The 22,306-nt window shown below is 44.4% G+C and overlaps 2 protein-coding genes across 5 annotated transcripts in view; one reads left to right on the forward strand and one right to left on the reverse strand.

Annotated features, from left to right (window-relative positions):
- Positions 1 to 14,957, forward strand: part of TPR (translocated promoter region, nuclear basket protein) — a 33,930-nt gene extending 18,973 nt beyond the window's left edge. The window contains exons 31-51 of one of the 4 annotated variants that reach the window (XM_068199485.1): positions 145 to 355; positions 509 to 655; positions 1,039 to 1,237; positions 1,876 to 2,081; positions 2,586 to 2,647; positions 3,550 to 3,758; positions 4,063 to 4,335; positions 5,116 to 5,264; positions 6,082 to 6,165; positions 6,482 to 6,682; positions 7,022 to 7,153; positions 7,680 to 7,770; positions 8,226 to 8,410; positions 9,325 to 9,393; positions 10,008 to 10,117; positions 10,757 to 10,863; positions 11,543 to 11,638; positions 11,793 to 11,949; positions 12,803 to 12,921; positions 13,797 to 13,895; positions 14,748 to 14,957. In XM_068199485.1, the coding sequence (XP_068055586.1) occupies positions 145 to 355; positions 509 to 655; positions 1,039 to 1,237; positions 1,876 to 2,081; positions 2,586 to 2,647; positions 3,550 to 3,758; positions 4,063 to 4,335; positions 5,116 to 5,264; positions 6,082 to 6,165; positions 6,482 to 6,682; positions 7,022 to 7,153; positions 7,680 to 7,770; positions 8,226 to 8,410; positions 9,325 to 9,393; positions 10,008 to 10,117; positions 10,757 to 10,863; positions 11,543 to 11,638; positions 11,793 to 11,949; positions 12,803 to 12,921; positions 13,797 to 13,895; positions 14,748 to 14,803 (2,962 nt within the window). In that variant the 3' untranslated portion in view covers positions 14,804 to 14,957. The remainder of the gene's footprint in view (positions 1 to 144; positions 356 to 508; positions 656 to 1,038; positions 1,238 to 1,875; positions 2,082 to 2,585; positions 2,648 to 3,549; positions 3,759 to 4,062; positions 4,336 to 5,115; positions 5,265 to 6,081; positions 6,166 to 6,481; positions 6,683 to 7,021; positions 7,154 to 7,679; positions 7,771 to 8,225; positions 8,411 to 9,324; positions 9,394 to 10,007; positions 10,118 to 10,756; positions 10,864 to 11,542; positions 11,639 to 11,792; positions 11,950 to 12,802; positions 12,922 to 13,796; positions 13,896 to 14,747) is intronic. The other 3 variants (XM_068199487.1, XM_068199488.1, XM_068199486.1) reach the window with 3 other exon arrangements.
- Positions 14,223 to 21,477, reverse strand: PRG4 (proteoglycan 4). The gene is made up of 8 exons (XM_068199171.1): positions 20,755 to 21,477; positions 19,527 to 20,706; positions 18,542 to 18,628; positions 17,913 to 18,052; positions 17,091 to 17,247; positions 16,333 to 16,512; positions 16,057 to 16,182; positions 14,223 to 15,105 (listed from the first exon to the last, which is right to left on the reverse strand). The coding sequence occupies exons 1-8, from the start codon at positions 21,475 to 21,477 to the stop codon at positions 15,002 to 15,004; spliced, it is 2,697 nt and encodes an 898-aa protein (XP_068055272.1). The 3' UTR covers positions 14,223 to 15,001.
- Positions 21,478 to 22,306: the final 829 nt, after the last annotated feature.

Raw genomic sequence — 22,306 nt, forward strand, 5'->3', positions numbered from 1 at the left:
AATTTCTATTCTGTATTGCAAAATCCTAGAAAATATAATCCACTGCAGATAATACCTGTGATGTTACATAAATAAGGGATATTGAAATGTATATATGTTTTCAAGCATCTCATTTGCATCTCCCTCTGATCTCTTGTCATTTAGAACTAATGCATCCTTGACTACAAGCCAGAATCTTGTTCAGAGCCTGAAGGATGAAGTAACTAAAATAAGAACAGAAAAGGACACTTTGCAGAAAGAACTGGATGCTAAAGTGGCTGACATACAGGAAAAAGTGAAAACTATAACGCAGGTCAAGAAAATCGGTCGCAGGTACAAGACTCAGTATGAGGAGCTGAAAGCACAGCATGATAAGGTAGGTAGAAATGAAATGGAGAATTCCTTAGAGTTCCTGGGGTTTGCCCAGAACTTTTAAATCAATCACATGGCACACAAAAGCATCTTGTGAAGGTAATGACATTGTGATCAGATAGTCCTCTTCAGCCTTGTACCCCTTGACGCCTTTCAGATGGTTGCTGAATCGTCATCTCTGCCTTTGGCAGAACCACAAGAAGACCGTGTTTCTGCCCAGGAAGTACAAGAGCTAAAAGACACTCTGAATCAAGCTGAAGTGAAGACAAAGAATTTGGAGACTCAGGTTGAAAGTTTACAAAAGGTAAGAACAGTGAGTAATTTCATAGTACCTGTTCTCCACTGCAGTCTTAAGTGTGTAACAGTGAAGAATGGGAGGTTGTTTTAAGGTGTGTCACAGAAATATGGGAAGTGACCAATTGTGCCTCTACTTTCTTGGGAAAGAGGGATTTTAAGCCTGGTGTAAATCCTGTGTCTAGTGCGTGTCACATTATTTCCTGGAACAAGTGGGAAAGAGAATGCTGTTCTCCAGCTCTTGCATTCAGAGAGACTGAGCTCCTGTTGTTGATAAGAAGCCTTTCAATCTTAATCCAATGGCCAGCTAACACCAGCACCTTGGAACTTGGGCCCTATATTTGCTGAAGTAGTTGGTTGTGGCCAACAAGTGCAATCTTTGTCCCTCCCTAGACAATAACAGAAAAGGAAACTGAAGTTAGAAATTTCCAGGAGCAGATAATGCAGCTGCAGGCAGAACTGGCCCGTTTCCATCAAGATCTACAAGAGAAGACTACACAGGAAGAACAGCTCAGGCAACAGATTACGGAGAAGGAGGAGAAAACGAGGAAGACTTTGCTTGCAGCCAAGCAGAAAATTGCACAGTTAGCTGGTATTGTAATTCTTTTTTTCTGTCTTTAGATTTTTGATTATTTCTATGGAAAAACCTTTAGACAGGATGCTTGAAAAATATAGCCTGCTTCATATTTTACTGAAAAGTGTTTTCTAGGCTAAATGCTACAGGGATTGCTCTAGAGTTTAAAGTTTAATCCTCCAGGGGATGATATAAGTACATAAGTAGCTGCACACTTGACATAGAAAAAGTTTTGCTTTCTTTTGGCCAGCCAACATGATAGCATTTTTGATCCTTCTGTTGATTAGAGCAGATTGGCCCTACTAACAACTCTGGTAATTCTCCCCTTCCCTAAATGTAGAGTTGCAAAACACATTGTCTCTTCTGTTTTTAAATGTCACTGAGAGGAACGATGGTGTAAGAGCTTGCTGAAAACATCCTGTTCTTTTGGGACTACTTCTTTAAGTTTTTATTTATCTATATTTATTACATATTTTTCTTTCTTCAATTTCTCCTTATTTAATTGCAATTAAAAAGAAAAATGGCTATATTGCCTCACAGATCTCCTTTTATAGCTTAACATTTTTAGGATTTCAGGATACTTCAGTGACCTGGTAAAACACCCAGGTGTTCAGTGTGCAGATTCACCAAGGCTAGACCCTTTCCTGTTCCACCAGGTACAAAAGAGCAGCTCACAAAGGAAAATGAGGAGTGGAAGCAGAAGAGCAGCTCCCTGGAGGAGCAGAAGACGGAGCTGGAGGTGCGGATGAGCGCCCTGAAGTCGCAGTACGAGGGGCGGATCTGCCGTCTGGAGAGGGAGCTCCGGGAGCAGCAGGAGCGGCACCACGAGCAGCGGGATGAGCCCCCAGAGTCCACAAACAAGGTACAACATGTACACAATCCTGCCAGGCAGCCCTGGGACAGCAGCCAGGCCACCACTGCCCAGCCTGGACTCAGTTGCCACCATTCCCTGCTCTTGGAAATACACAGGTTGGCTTCAGTAAGGTTTCAGAACTTAATTTAAATTTCCTGCCCTAATCAGAATTCCTAGTGCCAGCAAGCAGCCAGTTCTGCCATTCACTGTGAATCAGCCAAGGAGCTGTTCATGCTATGCCCTCTATTTTTGTATTTTACTCATGCATTCAGTATAATTGGTTCTTGTCTCAAAGCATAAGAAAATACCTGAGCAGTTACCAAATTGTTTTCGAGCCTTGGTATGGCTGGTATGATTTGGTTTGGAGAATTTGCCATAATTACAGAATCTGCCCAGGTAAATACCCAACAAGCATTTCTTTCACAGACTTGTTAGCAAAGTGCTGAAGTGTTTTCCCTGTTGCCTGCTCTATTTCCCGTGTACCTGACATGATATTTGGTTTATACCTAATAGGTCCCAGAACAGCAGAGGCAAATCTCACTCAAGTCTACTCCAGCTTCAGGTGAAAGAGGAATGTGAGTTCAAGGGGTTTGCAGAGTTTCTGTGGTTGATACTTCTTGGGTTTATCATTATGTAGTTGCTCTTCTTTTTAGCAAACCACTGGCTTTTCATAATTTTTCTTAAACAACTGTGAAGATGCTGACTGAAATAATGTGTTCCTTCTGTTTTCTCAGCTACATCTAATTAATAGAGGTTTTAAGCTGCAATCTGGCATATTAACCACCAAGAACATGGTATCTGGGAAACATGGAAGATTTTTAAAAACTGTTTTCAAACTTCAAGGTTTTTGAAGTTTAATAACTTTGATTGCTAACTTTAACCTTTTTGGTTTTGGGAAGGATCTTCCTTGTGCAAGAATGAGAAATGAACAGAACAGATAACTCTAATGACAGATAAAATAGTCATTTGCCTAAGCTCTGAAATGGGAAATATTGCTGTACTACTGAGCTGAGATAACAGCTATTATGAATAGCTCTCTGAGCTATTATGAATGCATCCTTTAGACAGCAAGACTTTCAAAAATGTCTTCTAAAATTTGGCTGCCCGTTGTCTCAGCCAAGAGGCGACGTCACTGTGTATTGAGTGAATCAGTTTTGATGTAAGATGTGTTACTCACTGTAATAAAGTCCCAGCACAGCCAGCAGTAACAAACATTTTGATCTGTTACTAGATTCCCACTTGATTACCTTGGAAGAAACCCATCTGTTCTCCAAGCTGGATAAAATGCTATTGATGGCATAGTGTGTCTCTCTTTTTAAACTATAAAAAGTTTGGAAGACAATTCCTTATGCTGTTGTCAGGCTTTTAAATTTAAAAGCTTTTAAAAAATAGTGTTTCTGGCTATGAGAATATACTTGCTTGTTATTTTTAAAATCTGCTTTCTGTACCATGATAAAATCAATCTCCTGTTTTTCAGTGCCAGCACTTCAGATCCCCCAACAGCAAATATTAAACCAACTCCTGTTGTGTCAACTCCCAGTAAAGTGACTGCTGCTGCAATAGCTGGGAATAAGTCTACTCCAAGAGCCAGCATCCGTCCAATGGTGACTCCTGCCACAGTCACCAATCCCACCACTACCCCCACAGCCACAGTTATGCCAACAACACAAGTGGAGACTCAGGAAGGTGAGCTTTTTAGTGTAGTATAAGGGTCCTCAGTACTCAGAAGTGCTGCCTTTGCAGTAAAATGTTGGTGGCAGTCAGTTTGGAAGGGCCTAGGACAGTGTCGTTGTCCCTGCATCTCTTGGAGTGTTGCACTTCCATGACCATTCTACTTGCAGCAAAGTTCATGGTTCCTCAGCTGGAGATGTGCGTAACATGAATTCATCTGCAGAACACTGAATGTGCTTGTTCAGGGCATCCTGAGAGGGAGAAGGTGAACTGTGCTGGATGAATGAAGACCCTGACTGTGTTGCTGTTTGCCTTCCAGCCATGCAGTCGGAAGGACCCGTGGAGCACGTCCCAGTGTTCGGGAGTGCCAGCGGCTCCGTGCGCTCCACCAGCCCCAACGTGCAGACATCCCTGCCCCAGCCCATCCTGACTGTGCAGCAGCAGACACAGGCCACTGCCTTCGTGCAGCCCACCCAGCAAAGCCACGCTCAGATCGAGCCTGCAGCTCAGGAGCCAGCCCCTGCCATCGTGGAGGTGGTGCAGAGCTCCCAGATAGAGAGGCCCTCCACCTCCACAGCCGTGTTTGGCACAGGTTGGTGTCATTTTTTGTAGGACTGCCTTGCTCAATAGTTCCAGTTGGACCCTTGGCCAGCCAGGCCTCACATCAGTTTAGGCCTTTTTCCTCTCCCTTAGTTTATTGTACATTTTAAGAACTTCTGAAGTTAGGCTTCCTTCTTGAGCTGTCAGAAATGGTGCCTCTGAAATGTTGTTGGCACTGCATTCCTTAAAGTAGAAAGAATAGAAAACTTTGTGTTTGTCTCTTTCAGAACAGCTTTGGAGTTTAATACATTAAACCTTGATGGCTCTGTTTCTATGGCACTGTGAGCAAGGTTAATTTTAGGAGCCATGAGTGAGCTACTTAAGCTTGAATTTAAAATATAGGAAGTACTCTAAAGCTACTCACTGTAATACACTCTTGCACATCTGTTTGTCCTACACAGTGTAAATAGAACATTTGTACCCCAAAAAAACATTTCTGCAGACTGTTGAGATTCTCTTTTTTTCCAGCTGATACTCTCTTAAAAAATTTTGGGTGTACTTGTCCAAAGCAAAAATGTTAGAAGAAATATTTGGGTTGTACCCTGAGGCTTATACTTAGGGTCAGTTAAGTTGTGAATAAAGGCCTGAGAGCTTAAGACTTGTAACTAAAGGGGCTGATATTTTCCTGGCCTAGGAAACAGCTCAGTGCAATTCTGATTGATCTTTGCCATTCTGTGCAGAAATGGAGGTGATCTTCAAAGGAAAATACCAAAGCTTTTGATTTCTGGTTTGTACATGTGTTGTTTTGGAAATAACTGAGAGGTCTTTGAAGTTTCAGCTACCCCCAGTTCCTCTCTGTCTAAACGCTCCCGAGAGGAAGAGGAGGACAACACTGTGGAGAATTCAGACCAGATCTCTGAGGAAACAGTGGATGCACCTACTTCAAAGAAACTGAGAATCATGCAGAGAGTTGGGCCTGAGGTTTGCACAAACATAAACTGCTACTACTTCATCTTTGTAGGATTTGAATGGGAAGAAAAAATGTGTTACTTCAGAGCAAATCAGTGAATTCTGAATTGACTTTCTAATCTGTTGGGGAGGAAACAATTATATTTGGGTATCTAAAAAGGCAAAGGTTAAACCAGTTAGAATGAATGATGTAAATCTTAACCTGTAGGATGGAAGAGAGAGGGCTGTATCCTAGGATTGAGGAGGAGGTAGTTCAGACTTCTCTCAGTGTGATTCTGAAGGTATTTATCTACAGTAATTCTGGACAAAAATATGGGGTATTTAAGGAGATGGGAAACAAAGATGAGTTGCTCGTCTTTGTTATGCATGTGAAGATGCATATGAATGTTGGTGTGAGGGATTTGGCATGTCCTGTGAAAAAGGGATGAAATTGATGAGACAACTTCACAGTGTTAAGGAAGTCAAAGATATTTTATTAACTCTGTGCCAGAGGGATGTTCATAAGGGAAAAAGGGCAGGATTGTTGAGAACATTACCAGTTAAGGATCTGGAAGGCTAGGGGTAGAATGGGAAACTTTGATGATTTGGTTTTGGTCCTGAGAAGATTGAGGTATGCTGAGGTCTAGTGGGCTGGGGAAGTTGTATTTCTCCAGGGCAGTGAAGTGAGATTTTTGATAAAAGCATTGCTAAGTAAGCAGGAGAAAATGTTGCCCATAATCTTTGAGGGAAAAGATAATTTTTATTGAAGAAGTAAAAAAAAAAAATCCCATATGAAGCATGTTTAATGCTAATGATATGTTTTAAATGAGTAAAATGTTTGTTCTTCCAGGAGGAAGTGACAGCAGAAGAGAGCACTGATGGAGAGGTGGAGGCACAAACATACAATCAAGACTCACAAGACTCCATTGGAGAAGTAAGCATATTTGCAGAGCAAAAATCTTCAGTAGAAATAGACATCTGCCCCCCAAACTCTCAGTATATTTAGAAGTGACATCTCAAAGGGAATTCTGCAGGTTTCCCATGGAAATCACTTAAAATGTTTTGAAGTTTAGACTTGAACTGTTCAGTCACTGACAGTCACTGGTCACATTCTCTTTAGTCCTCTCCTCTGGTCAGTTTTTAAGGAACAGCAATAACTGTCCTCTAAACATCAGAGTCTGGTTCTCTTGCTGTTGATTATGGTGCATTGAATTTTGTTTGTTCTGGTGATTGCCTTTGGTCTTTGGCAGGGTGTGACACAGGGGGAGTACGCAGCCATGGAGGACAGCGAGGAGACTTCCCAGTCTATCCCAATAGATCTGGGATCCCTTCAGTCAGACCAACAAAACACTTCTTCATCTCAGGATGGCCAGTCCAAGAGAGATGATGTGATTGTAATTGACAGTGATGATGAAGATGACGATGATGAAGAAAATGAAGGGGAGCAGGAAGTATGTATATCTTGGAATTCCTTTATGGTTTTGTCTTTTATCAGATGTAAAACTCGTCAGGCAGGATTAATTTAATCAAAATATTTTTGACTAAGTGGTGTGTGTTTATGTTGCCTGAACTTGCAGTGTTTTAAAGCTACCTGCTAATTCACCTTGAATTTTTCTTCTACCTTCCTGTATCTGATCCCTCAAGCTTTTCCATCTTCTTTCCTACCCGTGTCCTGTTGAAGAGGGAGGGAGGAAGTGTCTTGGGGATGGTTGTTGATCTGTGCACCACATCCAGCCTATTCCATTCCCCTTTCTGCATTTCCCTAAGGCTCTTTTATTGTCTCATCACAGGATTATGATGATGAGGAAGAGGAGGACGAGGATGACGATGAAGATACAGGGATGGGAGATGAAGGTGATGACAGCAATGAAGGAACTGGTAGTGCTGATGGCAATGATGGATATGAAGCAGATGATGCTGAGGTGAGATTTGTACCTTTCTTTTGTAGCCTGGTAAATTTCTTGCAACAAATCAGTGCTGTAATGCACAGATATGAATGCTTGCAAGAGAGCATCTTGGTATGAATTCATCCCCAAAAGTTCAAGGGTGATACTGGGTCATGGTAATTTCTTACAACTGGTGTTTTCACAAGAAAAATCAACTAGGAATGTTTAAGAGGGCTTAATGAAAATACAAAGTACAGGAGCTAGCAGCAAATACTGTAGTTGCAAAACTGGTGAGGCTTTTGAAGAGCTGGATATTTCACTGTCTATTGTTATTAAATGATGGTGGCTACATTGTTCAGGATTGTATATGCACAGGTTCTCAAAACTTCTGAAGTCTCATACAGTTGAATATATTTACCTAATGCTATAGATACTTACAGAAATCTTTTAAGATTGTCATATATTTGACTTTTTTTACTTTCTGAATACTTTTGTACTGCTTTTATATTATCCTTACAATCTATAATTTGTTTAGTCATACTCTGTTTATGTGGGATTTTAGGGTGCTGATGGTACAGATCCTGGAACAGAGACTGAAGAGAGCATGGGAGGAGCTGAAAGCAATCAGAGGGCAGCAGATTCCCAAAACAGTGGTATAGTTATTCCATGTTCCTTCACAGTCTGTGTATGTAGGGGCAGGGAAATGTAGAAGCTATTTTCAATGTGTGAAAATCTGCACTTAGTAAAATAAAAATATCAGTGAAATACTAAAGGCCATTTCAGTGTGCAGGGTGGATTCTTTTGAAATTATCTTTCTGGATTTATTCTAAATTTCTTTGAAAATCCTGTAGGCTCTGGTTGCTGTGGAAACTTAATAGCTCACTGGATTAATCTGTCTCTAAATCAGCACCTGAATAATTAATACTTTGTTTCAGTGCTGGAGTTGTAGCTGGCACAAGTCATCTTCAAGAGATTTTACATAACAGTACTGGGCTGTCCCGAAGCTTGCAAGGGAAAAATGAGTTAATTTGTGGCAGAATTGGGAGATTTGCCTTCATGTTTTCAACTTGGTTCCTAGGGTTTTCCCCGCTGTGTATTTGTGTTGTAGGAGAAGGGAGCACGAGTGCTGCAGAGTCCACATTTGCCCACGAGAGCCTGAGGGAGCAGCAGCCGTCGTCGGCGTCCGAGCGCCAGGGCCCGCGGCCCCCGCAGTCCCCGCGGAGGCCACCGCACCCTCTGCCCCCACGGCTCACCATCCACGCCCCTCCCCAGGAGCTGGGTCCCCCAGTGCAGGTACAGAGCAGCTCCAGCACCTCAGAAGACTTGGAAATAAATTGCTGTTTGATTTCTTATAAATAAAATCCACTGGGAAAAATGTTGCCAGCTGTTCAGCATGATAGAAATGGCAGCTGAGCAAAGCGGTTTAGTGAGTGTCATCCTGCAGATGATGGCTGGACAGGGGACATACAAATCCATCCCCAGTGCCTTACTGTTTTTATCTTGGAATTCTTACTATATTATACCAGTGCTATGTCAGTCAGTGGCTGATGATATTTCCACTCAAAAAGCTTTTCTTAGCCAGGTTGTAGCTCAGATTGGAAGACTTTTTATGAATTGCCCCAGTGTAGATGGGGCAAAGAAATGCTGCCATTTATTTTCCACATTAAACCTTTCACAGTCAGTGCCTGACCCATGATTATGCTTTTTGAAGACCTGTAGATTTTGTAAATTAAAACATCACAACAGGAATTCTTCAGAAATATCCTGACTGAAATGATCCTTTACCATTAACTTGTGCTGAGGCTTGGGATCACAATATTTTTGTGTGCAAGCTTTCTGTATTCAGTAGAGACTTGAGTAAAAGATTACTGTCACTTGCCCAGAATATACACATTGTCCCCCAGAGCGTGTTGGAGCACTGAACAGGCTCCCCAGGGAATGGGCACAGCCCCAAGGCTGGCAAAGCTCCAAGAGTGTTTGGACAATGCTCTCAGGCTCTTCCTGGGTTTTTTTGGGCCTGTCCTTCATGCAGGGGTTGGACTTGATGATCCCTGTGGGTCCCTTCCAGCTCAGGATATTCTGTGTTTCCATGATGATGGCTATACTTACTAATTTAGCTGCTATCCTTGGCTCTGACTGAACACTTGTACGTTGTTAGAATTCCAGGACCACATTCACACAGCTTCCCCTATTTCTTTCCCATAAAGAGAATCCAGATGACTCGAAGACAGTCGGTGGGGCGAGGACTTCAGCTGACCCCTGGGATAGGTGGAATGGTGAGTGTATCAGAATCTACTACTAAAAACCTGCTTTGATGGAACATTTCTAACTCTTGGGGTTACTTTGGTTTTTAAAGAAGCCTGGCTGCTGACTTCAGGAGGGGAATGGTCTCTGTAGTCTTGCAGAAAATATCCTACTTTTTATAATTCCTGTATTAATAGAAGGCAAAGACTAGAAAACTCCCAGGAAACAAAAAGGCTTCAAAAGAGGCTCAATTGGTTTTGTCTAAGGTGATTTTATTTGTTTGTTTTTAGAGTCAGTCAAAGTGGCTGTTGCTGGAAAAAGTGTTGTGGCAAAGTTGCTGGAAAAAATAATACTAAGTTCAGCCTCATCCTAAAGGAACATGGCTAATTTATGCTGTCTCCATTAGCTAATTTTGAACCCTTTATTCAGCTGTATTTGGCAGAACACATGCAGGTTCAGCGAGAGAAGAGAGACTGACTGACTAAAGTACCTTTTGTGAGATCAAAGGCATCAGCTTTAGACATCTGAAATTAAACAATAATTTTGTTAGAGCTAAGTCTGCCTTTGTTTTGTTGGACTATGTGGAAAAATCAACCTTTAACTCAGCTGGTAAAAACTGGAAATACATTGTAGGCTCTCATATCAGTCTCTTTTTTTCCAGCAGCAGCACTTCTTTGATGATGAGGACAGAACAGTTCCAAGCACACCAACTCTTGTAGTTCCACATCGTACAGATGGATTTGCAGAAGCCATTCAGTAAGTAGATGTGAAAAGAAAAAGAAAAAAAAAGGCTTTTGTCTATTTTTTATTTTATTTCTTTCTATTTTTCTGTGAAATGAAAATAAATTTAAATTAAATGGACTTGTGATTGAAGTAACATGCTAGGTAGTAGGATAGATAACTGCATGTGCAGATAAATAATTATTGTTTGAATTATGTGTCATATAGCTGATCAGCAGATTAGGAATTGAATAGTCTCCCATGTATTGTAACCTGGTAATTTAAGAAGAGCTTAAACAAACAAAAAGTTATATCCAATTTCTTTCCTTGTTCTTTCTCCCTCCCCATTAATATTGCCAATGAACATAGGAAAAGTTACCTCCATTTTTGCTTTTGGGATGTTCTGGACATGTCCAGCAATCTTAAAATTGTGAGAGTTCACAGAATGGATAAGTAAAGAATATTCTCTTCAGGACTGTTGTAGTGATTTTGAATGCCTTCCTAATAATTTGAGAAGCTAATTGTTGTTTATTTAGCAGTAGCCCAGATGATTTTTATGGTCAGTATTAGCTCATTTTGTCTCATGCTTGATTTGTTCTCTTGGTCAGAAAGTTCTCCCCCCCCGCCCCGATCTTTGGGGAAGTTGCAGAATTCCTTAAGTTTGTATTTTGCCAGTTCCCCACAGGTAGCTGGAGTTCCTCGGTTCAGATTTGGGCCCCCTGAAGATATGCCACAAACCAGCTCCAGTCACTCTGATCTTGGGCAGCTGGCATCACAAGGAGGTAAAGCAGTTCTGGGCTCTCTTGTCCGTGGGTCTTTGAGTGAAAAAGAGAGAATTCAGTAACAAAACACAATTCTTCACACAATGCTTCAGGAAATTGTTGAAGTGTGGAAACCTGCAACTCTTAAGTAATTGTCAACAGAGAGAGAATAACAGAAAGTGAGAAGGTGTATCTTCAAGCTGCTACGTTTATAGCTGTGTTAGGATTTTGAAATTGAAAGAAATATTGAAAAAATGGTTTTTAACTTCAGTTTTACTATTGGTTGTAGCTTCCCTTTAGTGAAACAATAGGGGGAAAGATCAAATGCAAAGAAATCTTTGGGCTATATCCTTATCTGCTTAGAGATGGCCAGGCTGTTGTGTTTGTTGTTGGCCTGAATCTGTCCCTTTCCTGGCATCCCTGTTGGCATGGAACACAGGCTGTTCTCTGAAGAAAGCTCACAGCAAAATAGTGGCATAAGGCAAGAATGAAAGTTAAAAAAACAAGCAGTAATATCTTCATCAAAGTTTTACCTTCCAATAAATTATGATCAGCTCTGGCAGTAAGTCAAAACAAAATAACAAAAATCTGCTTAAATACAAATGACTGGATTTTATCAAGTGGCCAGAGGGAAGACATTGGTTAATCCTTTTTTTAGCCACTAGTTTGGATGGATTGTCCCTGGAACTTTGTGTTGCAGGTTTAGGGATGTATGAAACCCCACTATTCCTTGCCCACGAGGAGGAATCAGGGGGTCGTAGTGTCCCCACAACACCGTTACAAGTGGCAGCACCGGGTAAGTGGCACAGTTTGCAGAGCGCAGCAGGGACTGATTCCCCGTGGTCGGTTCAGCGCTGCCGCTCCTCAGGAGCGCTGGGCAGCCTGTCCCCGAGCTGCCTGTGCTGTCACAGGGCTCCGTGGGCAGGGCCTGAGCTGTCTGTGCTCCCCAGTGACGGTGTTCACGGAGAGCGCCTCAGCCGACGCCTCGGAGCACGCGTCCCAGTCCGTGCCCATGGTCACCACCTCCACCGGCGGCCTGTCCACCACCACCGAGCCCGGCGCCGGCGACGATGCCGACGAGGTCTTTGCAGAGGCAGAGTCTGAAGGGTAAAGCACCACTGCTTCACTGATCTTCTCCTGGGGGTTTAACAAAGTTAATATAAAAGTATCAAAAAAAATGTATTTTTTAAGAATGCAGAGGACTCTGCAATAGTCAAATATTGATGTCAAAGGTACAGGTTGAAGGATCAGTTTGTAGAATAAAGACTAAGGCATTCCTGTGTAATACAGAAAATCACTCATGCAAAGCACACATATGTCACTGTTGAGTCAGGGATGAATGAAAAGACTCCATGGTGTTCAGAAGGCTTAAAGAATGTTTATTAAGAAGTAGCGAGTCTCTTTTAAGTGACTTGCTAAGGTGAAGCATGATTGGTCTCAAAGTAAAAACCTTTCACACTATTGGTGCACAATGAATAAGTACACTGTGGTAGAACATATCTACAAACAACATGAACAGAAAGACATAGTAATTGTTAGAATTCTTTCTCCTAACTTTTCCAGGCCAAAGCCTGAGAGGATTCTCTCTGTTCTCTCTTCAACTGAACTGAGAGCCTCCACACACATATATGATTAAGTCACCTAGTTAAGACACTGCATGTACAAAAGATGAAGCACAGGGCTGGAATAAGCAGTTGTTAGTGAATTTTGTAGACAAATAATTTTGTCTTTTGCTTTACAAGTGCAACTTTTAATATTTATAATAATTGCTATATTTTGTATTATGATGAAGTAAAGATCTAAAAGGGGACAGTTTATAATTTTATGCTATATTTTACTTCTGATTTTCATTGAATCTCTGTGTCCAAGACAGGGTTGTTTTTTTGTTTTTTTTTTCTGGACCTTTTTGAAGCTATGCAAATATACTTACATGGTTCTCCTCCTCCACTTTCCCTTCTAGCATTACTTCAGAAGCAGGTCTAGAAATCGATAGCCAGCAAGAAGAAGAATCTGTTCAAGCATCTGATGAGTCAGATCTTCCTTCAACTAGTCAGGATCCTCCTTCAAGCTCATCTGCAGGTACAGGATAATCACAATAATAGTTCATACCTTTCCATTAAGAGTGGGAATTCCTTTGTCCAGGATTGTGGCTGGTAGCCAGGATACACAAAAAAAGATGAAACTCTTGGAATCACAGACTCATAAAATGTTTTGGGGTGGAAGGGATCTTAAAGCCCATCCAGTGCCAACCCTGCCATGGGCAGGGACACCTTCCACTAGCCCAGGTTCCAACCTGGCCTTGGACACTTCCAGGGGCAGCCACAGCTTCTCTGGGCACCCTGAGCCAGGGCCTTACCACTGTCACATAGAACAATTCTTTCCCAATATCCCATCTGACCCTGCCCTCTGGCAGTGGGAAGCCATTCCCTCTTGTCCTGTCCTTAAAGGCCTTGTCCCATGTCCCTCTCCAGCTCTTCTGAGCCCCTTTAGTCACTGGAAGGGACTCTAAGGTCTCCCCAGGTTCTCTTAGAGCAAGATTATATTTTGATGCTTATAGATTCTTTGGTACTTTGGTAAACCATTTTTCCTTGGACCACAGTAACTGGAGTAGGCCAAGACAAAATAACACTTCAAGGAGCAAACATTACTGATACTTTTAGTATTAGTGATTTATCCACTAGCATATTTGATGTCAGCTTTAAAATATTTTTAATTAAATTGTGAAACAACAATAAGTTAATCTCTATTCAGTTATTAATTAACCCCTTGTATAGAGAGCAAGAGAAGTGCAACTTACTTGTTTTGAAGCTTTTATTTATATTGGAGGAGAGGTCAATGAAATAAGGAGGGACCTTCATCATTCTAAAGTAAAGAAAGCATAACCCATATCAAAACATGTATAGAGGAGAAGCTGGCAGGCACAGCCACCCTTTCTGCACTGCCTCTCCCCACAGACACGAGCAGCACTCAGCCCAAGTCCCTGCGCCGTGTCCGGCTGCAGCCCCCGACGCTGAGGACGGGCGTGCGTGGCCGGCAGTTCAACAGACAGAGGGGTAAGTGCTGCTGGCTGCTCCCAGCCAAGCTGGCCTTGCTGGCACACAGGGACTGAGTGACACAGCAGCCCTGCCCTCGAGTTTGGTGTGTGACCCTAAGAGCTCAAGTTTGGGTTTAGCATGTTAGGCTGAGCAGGTTTCGGACAGGCAAACTTCCTGCAGTGGCACCTGGCTCTTACCAGTAGAGAGAATGTAAAGGGCATCACATCTTCAGTGTTTTAAAGGAAGGTTTCAGAAGTCTGATAGAACAGCAGTTTAGAAACCTCTGGTTTTGGCATTAGAGGAATTTCCATTTGGTACATTAAGGATTCCAGCTCTATCAATGTGTACTCATTGAAAAAAGCTTTATTGGAAGTATTACAGTTTTTTCAGTGTAATAGAGTTAAACCACGGCAAGAAATTATTTTTGCAACTTCTGTATTAAGAAAAAGCCTTTGATGGGTTTTTATTCTGTTTTGCATTATTTTAACATTGTAGAAGACTCAACATTAGCAGGTATTTTAAGAGGAAAACATAAGGAGGTGGGACTAGGATAGATTTTCTTCCATCTGTCACCATTTTTTTAAATAACCATAAGGAGGGGCTAACTGATTCAAGATGTGGTAAGAATCCTCTGCTCATTGGTTTGGCTCAGGATCACAAGTCACCCCCAGCCTTTTGCATGACACAGGTGACATGTACATGTGTCACCAGACTTAGGGGGAGAGAGGGGAAACTTGAACTGCGTCAGAAAGGCACTACTCCACTGCCCTGATAATTCCTTAGGGAAGGATGAAGTATCACCTGTGCAGTGGTTGATTAAAAGGATAAGAAGGGTTTATACTAATGCACTTGTTTTCTTTCCCTGCACAGGTGTAACTCATGCCATGGGAGGCAGAGGAGGCCTGAACAGAGGAAACATTAGTTAAATGACATGTAAAGGACTTCCAGCTGTGAATACAAAAATGCCAGTTTGCCTGTGGTTGCTTAGCGTAATGAAGCCAGAGCTTGAAGCAGCATTTTAATACTTAGAGTTGTGTGCACATATTTCAATGTCTTTTATTAATAAAATTAGAAAAAACATTGACATCCAAATGGCATCTTATTTTAAACTCCTCTGCTGTGCATCACTTGCTGGGACAGTTGTACCAGTCTTTGGATACAGTCTTTCCTGTAAGAGCAGTAACAGGCCGTGCTATTCTTTTGCCAATATCCAAACTGTAGTACCGATCTGAAAGGAAGAGAGGTCAGGATTAAATTCCAGAAACTACATTTAATACATGGGAAGAATTCACAAATTCAAGCCTGCGTTTTAATGTCACTTAGGCCTGAATAACACTGTTATTGTTCCATGTGCATATAGGGAGCTAAGAGGCTCCAACAATAAATTTCTGTCCTCAGCTTTATTTTTCAGGTGTTCCTGGTTGCAGTAAGTTTTATGGCATTGCTAATAATAAATCTGTCCCAAGAGCAGGAGAGGGAACTTGTGTTGCTAGAACACAGAAATAATCTTAAGAATTTGGAATGCAAACTAACATCCACAACAATCCTGCACTCACTACAGAAGTGGGAAGTCCATGGATGCTGAGTGTGAATGGGCCTGCGAGGCTGATTCCTGCAAGGTGAGGAATTGGATCTTACTGACAGGGACTTTAATAGCCTGTATTTGAGTATGGCTTGTTCTTAGGACTGTTTTGTTCTTTGAAAATGCAGAAAATTCTGAGGAATGCTTATTCGGGATCCTGGCTGGGGGAATGAGTCTACCTAATCTAGGATTATAAATAATATTTTTGAGCAAAGTCAAGTGGTTCATCTCCCTCCTTTTTGTGTTTTGTCAAAAACAGTTCCATAGAAGCCATTGAAAAACTTGCCCTGTTGTGATCCAAAGACTTGAGTCTATCGTTAACATAATCCTTCATTTAAGGTTTGTCCCTTTAAAAGGCTGAACTCCCTGGCAATGCATTCCCCAGCTGGCTGCTTTGAACCTCTGTATTTCACTGCTGCACATTGTCCTGTAACTACTGATTTTTAATAGAAACATCTCTTGATTATAGGCAACATTTTAATTCTCAGGGCTTTTTAGTCGTGCTGAAAGCAGTACCACAAGTGATAACAGGAGCTCCTTTCTTCCCCCCACCCATATATTTTGAGGTCTATAGTGACGTGCTTTAGTTTTACTTACTGTAAGAGAAGGCGTAGTAGTCGTAGCCATCGGGCTTGTTCTGGTTGGGCACGGAGAGAGTTGAGTGGACAACTTTGGGGAGCCCTCTCCAGTACGTTGTCATTTGGACTTCCTTGCGCAGAACTCCTGCAAGCAGAAGGAACCCTCCATGAGGAGCTGTGGCACTGCCGCAGCTGCCACAGGGCTGTGTCACCTACAACCACTAAAACCTTCCAAACACAGTGTTGTGTCAGAGGTGAAAGCATCTGTGTGAGAGAGCCTTGGTGCCCACATTACCAGAGGGGTAGGAGTTGATCCTGACGGTGCGGATGACGGTTGGCATTCGCACAGCACGCTGGAAGCGTCGCCGGATGACAACTCTGGGGACAAAGGCTGGGTATCTGATGGTGACCCGGGCTCTTCTTTGACACTTCTTGGCTGGTTCTTGTCTGTACACGTACTGCTGCATGTTCCCATCTAAAACACATTTGTTTTGTTAGTTTCGAAAAAAATAAATCAATCTCCCCCCAAAAAAACGCCCAACCACCAGCTTGATCAGGTATGAAAATGTCATTATATTCCTATCACACACAGGGAATCAATAACAAATAACATTCTTGTGGTAGCAGTACAGCATTCATGTAAGAGAAGGAAATTACTTTAAAATAGGAAATCAGAAATAGAGATGGAAATTTCCACACATAGTTATGAACTAGCAAGATTAAAGCCTTCCCTTCCCTTCTCTAATTAACTTGAGACTAAAATAGCTTTACCACCAGATAGAACTTATTTAAATGTTTAGCCACTACAGTGCTGGATTCCTAGATTCTCACCCTTACAGATCTGGTTTAAAAAGCACTGAAAGACCTCCAAGTTCTAATACAAATTTTTTTCAAACTTCAGGCTATTTTTGAGCACCTGGAACACTGGCATCATTTATGTTTCTGTGTTTGAAAGAAATAGGTCTTGGGTCAATAGAAACGGTGTTTTATTCCTGTCCAAGGCAATTCAAGCACCTTTTAATGTTCCCTGAACTTCAGGAATACAATACGCACCTCTTTTGATAAAATAAACAGATTCTGGTCTGTTGTTGTATCTTGCCACAGGGAGGGTTGCTACTATTCTCCCACTTAACCCTGCAAATCCAGTTGCAAGAGGTTTGGGATAGCCGTTATCCATAACACCATTAGTGAAGCGCCAGTACAGGGGACCCTGAGCATTTAAGGAAAAAAAAAACAAAGAGCTTTAGAGGAAGTTAATTCCTGGTTATTCAACTGCAAAACAAACATGAAGAATAATCCATAAATAAGCACTAGCCCTTTGATAGCTACATTGTAAATCTGACTGAAAGCACTCCTACATCCATTACAAGTGGGATAAAACTACTACAACTTCATTAAGTACCTCCTGCAGCCTTTTAACATTTGAGTAGGGCTAGAGTATCTTAGAAGCTAATTTTTAAGAGGGGTTACTGAAAAAGGGGTTTCATTTCTAAATCTCTTAAATTTTCATAGATATAACAAGCAGCTTGAATTCCAGGACTGAATATTTTATTGAGAAGTAACTGCATAACAGTTTTAATGAGGTGTGGGCATTCCATTAGCATTTTATTTCAGGTTGGGAAACATACTAGGAATAAGTTGAGGCAATCTTTTCCCCCATTATCCAATCTGAACCTTCCCTGGTGCAAGCTAAGGCCCTTTCTTCTCATGCTGTTACTGTTCCCTGGGAGCAGAGCCCGACCCCGGCTGTCCCCTCCTGTCAGGGAGTTGTGCAGAGCCACAAGATCCCCCCTGAGCCTCCTTTCCTCCCGGCTGAGCCTCCCCAGCTGCTCCTCATCAGCCTCGCCCCATCCTGCCCGCCGGGACCACTCCCACCTTGATGAAGAAGATTTTCCCATCGCAGTTGCACCTGGAGAAGACGGAGTCGATGGGCGAGGGGATGCCCCAGCCGTCGCTGATCCGGCGGGGGTTGGTGGTCGGCGGGGTCCGGCCGTTCAGCAGCCAGTAATAGTGACCTGGGGGAAACAGGCGTGAGGGGCGCCGAGGACAGCGAGGGGACAGCGAGGGGACAGCGCGTCCTGCCCCGGGGACAGAGCGGGGACAGCGAGGGGACAGCGCGTCCTGCCCCGGGGACAGCGAGGGGACAGCGCGTCCTGCGCCGGGGACAGCGCGGGGATATCGCCGTCCTGCCCCGGGGACGCGGCTGAGCCGGCTCCATGAGGGAACTGGGAGAAGGACTTTGGGCTCGGCAGAGTTTCGTGGAGGGTGAGGGAGGAAAAAGAGGAGGGAGAGCGACGGGGCAGGTGAAGGAGGAGGAGGCGGTGACGGTGAAAGATTGGGTCCGGAAAAGGGGAGGGAGGAGGAGGAGGAGGCGGAGGCGGCAGGTGAGGGAGGAGCTCCGGCGCTGTGCGGGGGAAGGAGGAAGGCTGGGAGCGGAGCCGGAGCAGGGGAAGGAGGAACGGGGCCATGGCGGGGCAGGTGGAGGATGTTCGGAGCAGTCTCACCTCGGAAGACGGCCAGGGTGCCATTGGGCAGGGCCACCATGCCGTCCGCTGGCTTGCCGCTGCACAGGTCCTTCTCGTCGTTCTTCTCTGCAAAACACAGTCAGGTGGGTTGGTTTAAAGTTCCACAAGAACGGCCTTAGCTTCCCTCTCGGCCCCGCTGGTGGGCCAGGGATTAATTCCTCATCGGGGATGTGTTCTCGGGGAATTCGGCTCTGGTGCTGTGGCCCCAGCAGTGCCGAGTGACCAGGTGTGGGTGGTTTTGCTTATTGCCACCTAAGTACCTGTAATTCAGGAAAATACCTACAAACACCTCGTATGCCACATGCTCTAGGATTTTTTTTGTTCCTTTAAGCTGCTTTAGCGGCTTCTCTTCCATCTCGTTATTTCTTAAAAAATAAACCTTCCTTAAATATAAAGGATGAATCTCTTTTAGACTGAAATTCAAGTATTTTGCATCTAAACCCCTCATTTTTCCCCCAAAAATATCTTTCAGTATCTGATTGAAAAATTGCTCAAGAACCTGCAGGCTATGTCTGATTAAAATAAAGAGAGGGCATGAAAAAAGCTGTGGCAGAAAGCAAGGCAAGAGACTTCTTGTCTCTTTTATATGACATTTTTAGTAGGTGGCTACAAAACACTAGGTTAGGTACCATGAGGAGACAACCCCATGCAGCCTGACTTCTAGCAATTTTTTCATGGGATCTAGAAATTTGTCATCTTTTTCCTTGACTTTTTGTCTGTTTGCATTTTCTACAACGGCAAACAGGAGGAAGAGAAACTTATAGTGAAAAATTTTCAGTAGGACCAATTACTGGAACCAATTTAGATCCTGTTCTAAACCACCTGGAGGATTTAATTAACTCCACAGCTGAGAACTGAGGTTCCATCATTCAGAACACTGGCAGCTGCGGTTGTGGCTGCTCATGGGACACTGCCATGTTCCCTGGAGTTGCTGATGCTTTCATACCTGCTGGAATGCACTTACCTTGTGTTTCTCCAGGGAACATTGGCAGGTCCCCAACTTGTATTAAAGGCTTGTTTATCTCAGGCTCTTCTTTCGCTGGCAGAGTTTCAGGTTCAGTTGGGTGAGGCTCTTCTGTGGCCTCAGTGATCTCCTGGAAATGTATTGTTGGCTTGGAAGTCCCATTAGACACAAGATACATTTCTTCTATTGTGTCCTTTTTATCCCTTGTTGTGGTTTCTTTGGTAACTGTAGTAACCTCTTCTTTGGCAATACCAGGGGCCTTTTCAGTGACATCTTCCATTTCTTTTTCAGGTGTGGTGCCCATTTCTTCAATGGTTGTTACCTCTTTTTTACCAGCTGTTGTCATCTCCACAATAACACAAGTAGCACCTGGTCTCTCTTTGTCTGCTGCTGGGCCAGCCTGCTTGGTGTCTGTAGTTGTCTCTTTTTCATTTGGTGTTACAGCCTCACCAGGCTGAGGAGTTGAATCTTCTTTGATGGTGTCTGTAGAAGTTGTTTCAGCTGCTGCAGTGACAGGTTCCTTGGCCGTAGGAGCTGTGTTTGGAATGTCATCCATACCTTTAGGAGAATCACCTGGTTTAGCTGTTGTCACCATAGCTACAGTAACTGTGTCTCTCCCAGTTGCAGCTGTGAAAAGGTCTTTAAGCAGAGTAGTTCTGTCTTTCTTGGATGTTGTTGTCTCCTTGTTCTCCATTGTGGTATCTGAAAGCATCATGCCTGCTCCAAGTGTGGGGGAGTCCTTCCCAACTGTTGTGGGTGCAGCATTGCCTGGAGAAGCTGTGGCTTTACTGGTAGTGGTACTGGCCTCAGGGGCTGCAGGGATGGTTGGAGAGTCAGCAACCTCTGCTTTAGGGGTGCTGGGAGAGTCTGCCTTGGTTGTACTTTCTTCTGGGGTTGTTGCTTCAGGTTTAGGGGTAGTGGGAGAGTCTGCCTTGGTTGTAGGTTCTTCTGAGGTTGTCTCTTCAGCTTTGGGGGTGGTGGTAGGAGAGTCTTCCTTGGTTGTTGGCTCTTCTGGGATTGTTTCTTCGGGTTTGGGGGCGGTAGGAGAGTCTGCCTTGGTTGTTGGCTCCTCTGGGGTTGTCTCCTCTATTTTGGGGGTTGTTGGCTCCTCTGGGGGTGTTTCTTCAGGTTTGGGGGTGGTGGGAGAGTCTGCCAAGGTTGTTGGCTCTTCTGGGGTAGTCTCTTCAGGTTTGGTGGTTGTTGGCTCCTCTGGTGTGGGAGATGTAACCTCCTCTGGTGTTGGGGTTGTTGGCTCCTCTGGGGTTGTCTCCTCTGGGGTTGGGGTTGTTGGCTCCTGTGGGGTTGTCTCCTCTGGTTTAGGGGTTGTCACCTCCTCTGGTGTGGGGGTTGTCGGCTCCTCTGGGGTTGTCTCTTCAGGAGTGGGGGTTGTCTCCTCTGGTGTGGGGGTTGTCATCTCCTCTGGGGTTGTCTCTTCAGGAGTGGGGGTTGTCTCCTCTGGTGTTGTCTCTTCAGGAGTGGGGGTTGTTGGTTCCTCTGGGGTTGTCTCCTCTGGTGTTGGGGTTGTCGGCTCCTCTGAGGCTGTCTCTTCAGGAGTGGGGGTTGTCTCCTCTGGTGTTGTCTCTTCAGGAGTGGGGGTTGTCGGCTCCTCTGGGGTTGTCTCCTCTGGTGTTGGGGTTGTCATTTCCTCTGGGGTTGGGGTTGTCTCCTCTGGTGTTGGTGTTGTTGGCTTCTCTGGGGTTGTCTCTTCAGGAGTGGGGGTTGTTGTCTCCTCTGGGGTTGGGGTTGTCTCTTCTGGGGTTGGGGTTGTCGGCTCCTCTGGGGTTGTCTCTTCAGGAGTGGGGGTTGTTGGTTCCTCTGGGGTTGTCTCCTCTGGTGTTGGGGTTGTCGGCTCCTCTGAGGTTGTCTCTTCAGGAGTGGGGGTTGTCAGCTCCTCTGGTGTTGTCTCTTCAGGAGTGGGGGTTGTCGGCTCCTCTGGTGTTGGGGTTGTCATTTCCTCTGGTGTTGGGGTTGTCTCCTCTGGTGTTGTCGGCTTCTCTGGGGTTGTCTCTTCAGGAGTGGGGGTTGTCGGCTCTTCTGGGGTTGGGGTTGTCTCTTCTGGGGTTGGGGTTGTCTCTTCTGGGGTTGGGGTTGTCGGCTCCTCTGGGGTTGTCTCTTCAGGAGTGGGGGTTGTTGGTTCCTCTGGGGTTGTCTCCTCTGGTGTTGGGGTTGTCGGCTCCTCTGGGCTTGTCTCCTCTGGTGTGGGGGTTGTTGGCTCCTCTGGGGTTGTCTCTTCTGGGGTTGGGGTTGTCTCCTCTGGGGTTTGGGTTGTCAGCTCCTCTGGGGTTGGGGTTGTTGGCTCCTCTGGGGTTGTCGGCTCCTCTGGGGTTGGGGTTGTCGGCTCCTCTGGGGTTGTCTCCTCTGGTGTTGGGGTTGTCTCCTCTGGTGTTGGTGTTGTCGGCTCCTCTGGGGTTGTCTCCTCTGGTGTTGGGGTTGTCGGCTCCTCTGGGCTTGTCTCTTCAGGAGTGGGGGTTGTCTCCTCTGGTGTTGGGGTTGTCGGCTCCTCTGAGGTTGTCTCTTCAGGAGAGGGGGTTGTCGGCTCCTCTGGTGTTGTCTCTTCAGGAGTGGGGGTTGTCACCTCCTCTGCGGTTGTCTCTACTGGTGTGGGGGTTGTTGGCTCCTCTGGGGTTGTCTCCTCTGGTGTTGGGGTTGTCATTTCCTCTGGGGTTGGGGTTGTCTCCTCTGGTGTTGGTGTTGTCGGCTTCTCTGGGGTTGTCTCCTCCTCTGGGGTTGGGGTTGTCTCCTCCTCTGGTGTTGGGGTTGTTGGCTCCTCTTGGGTTGTC

The sequence above is a fragment of the Anomalospiza imberbis genome, chromosome 9 (genome assembly GCF_031753505.1).
Source record: "Anomalospiza imberbis isolate Cuckoo-Finch-1a 21T00152 chromosome 9, ASM3175350v1, whole genome shotgun sequence".
Classification (NCBI taxonomy): domain Eukaryota; kingdom Metazoa; phylum Chordata; class Aves; order Passeriformes; family Viduidae; genus Anomalospiza; species Anomalospiza imberbis.

Excerpts from the sequence above, each read along its gene's own strand:
- PRG4 (XM_068199171.1), bottom strand. The coding sequence starts at position 21,477 with ATGACAACCCCAACACCAGAGGAGCCGACAACCCCCACTCCTGAAGAG. Across the intron at positions 16,183-16,332 it reads GATCAACTCCTACCCCTCTG|GAGTTCTGCGCAAGGAAGTC; the intron begins GTAATGTGGGCA and ends TTCTGCTTGCAG. Across the intron at positions 15,106-16,056 it reads CTACTACGCCTTCTCTTACA|ATCGGTACTACAGTTTGGAT; the intron begins GTAAGTAAAACT and ends TCTTCCTTTCAG.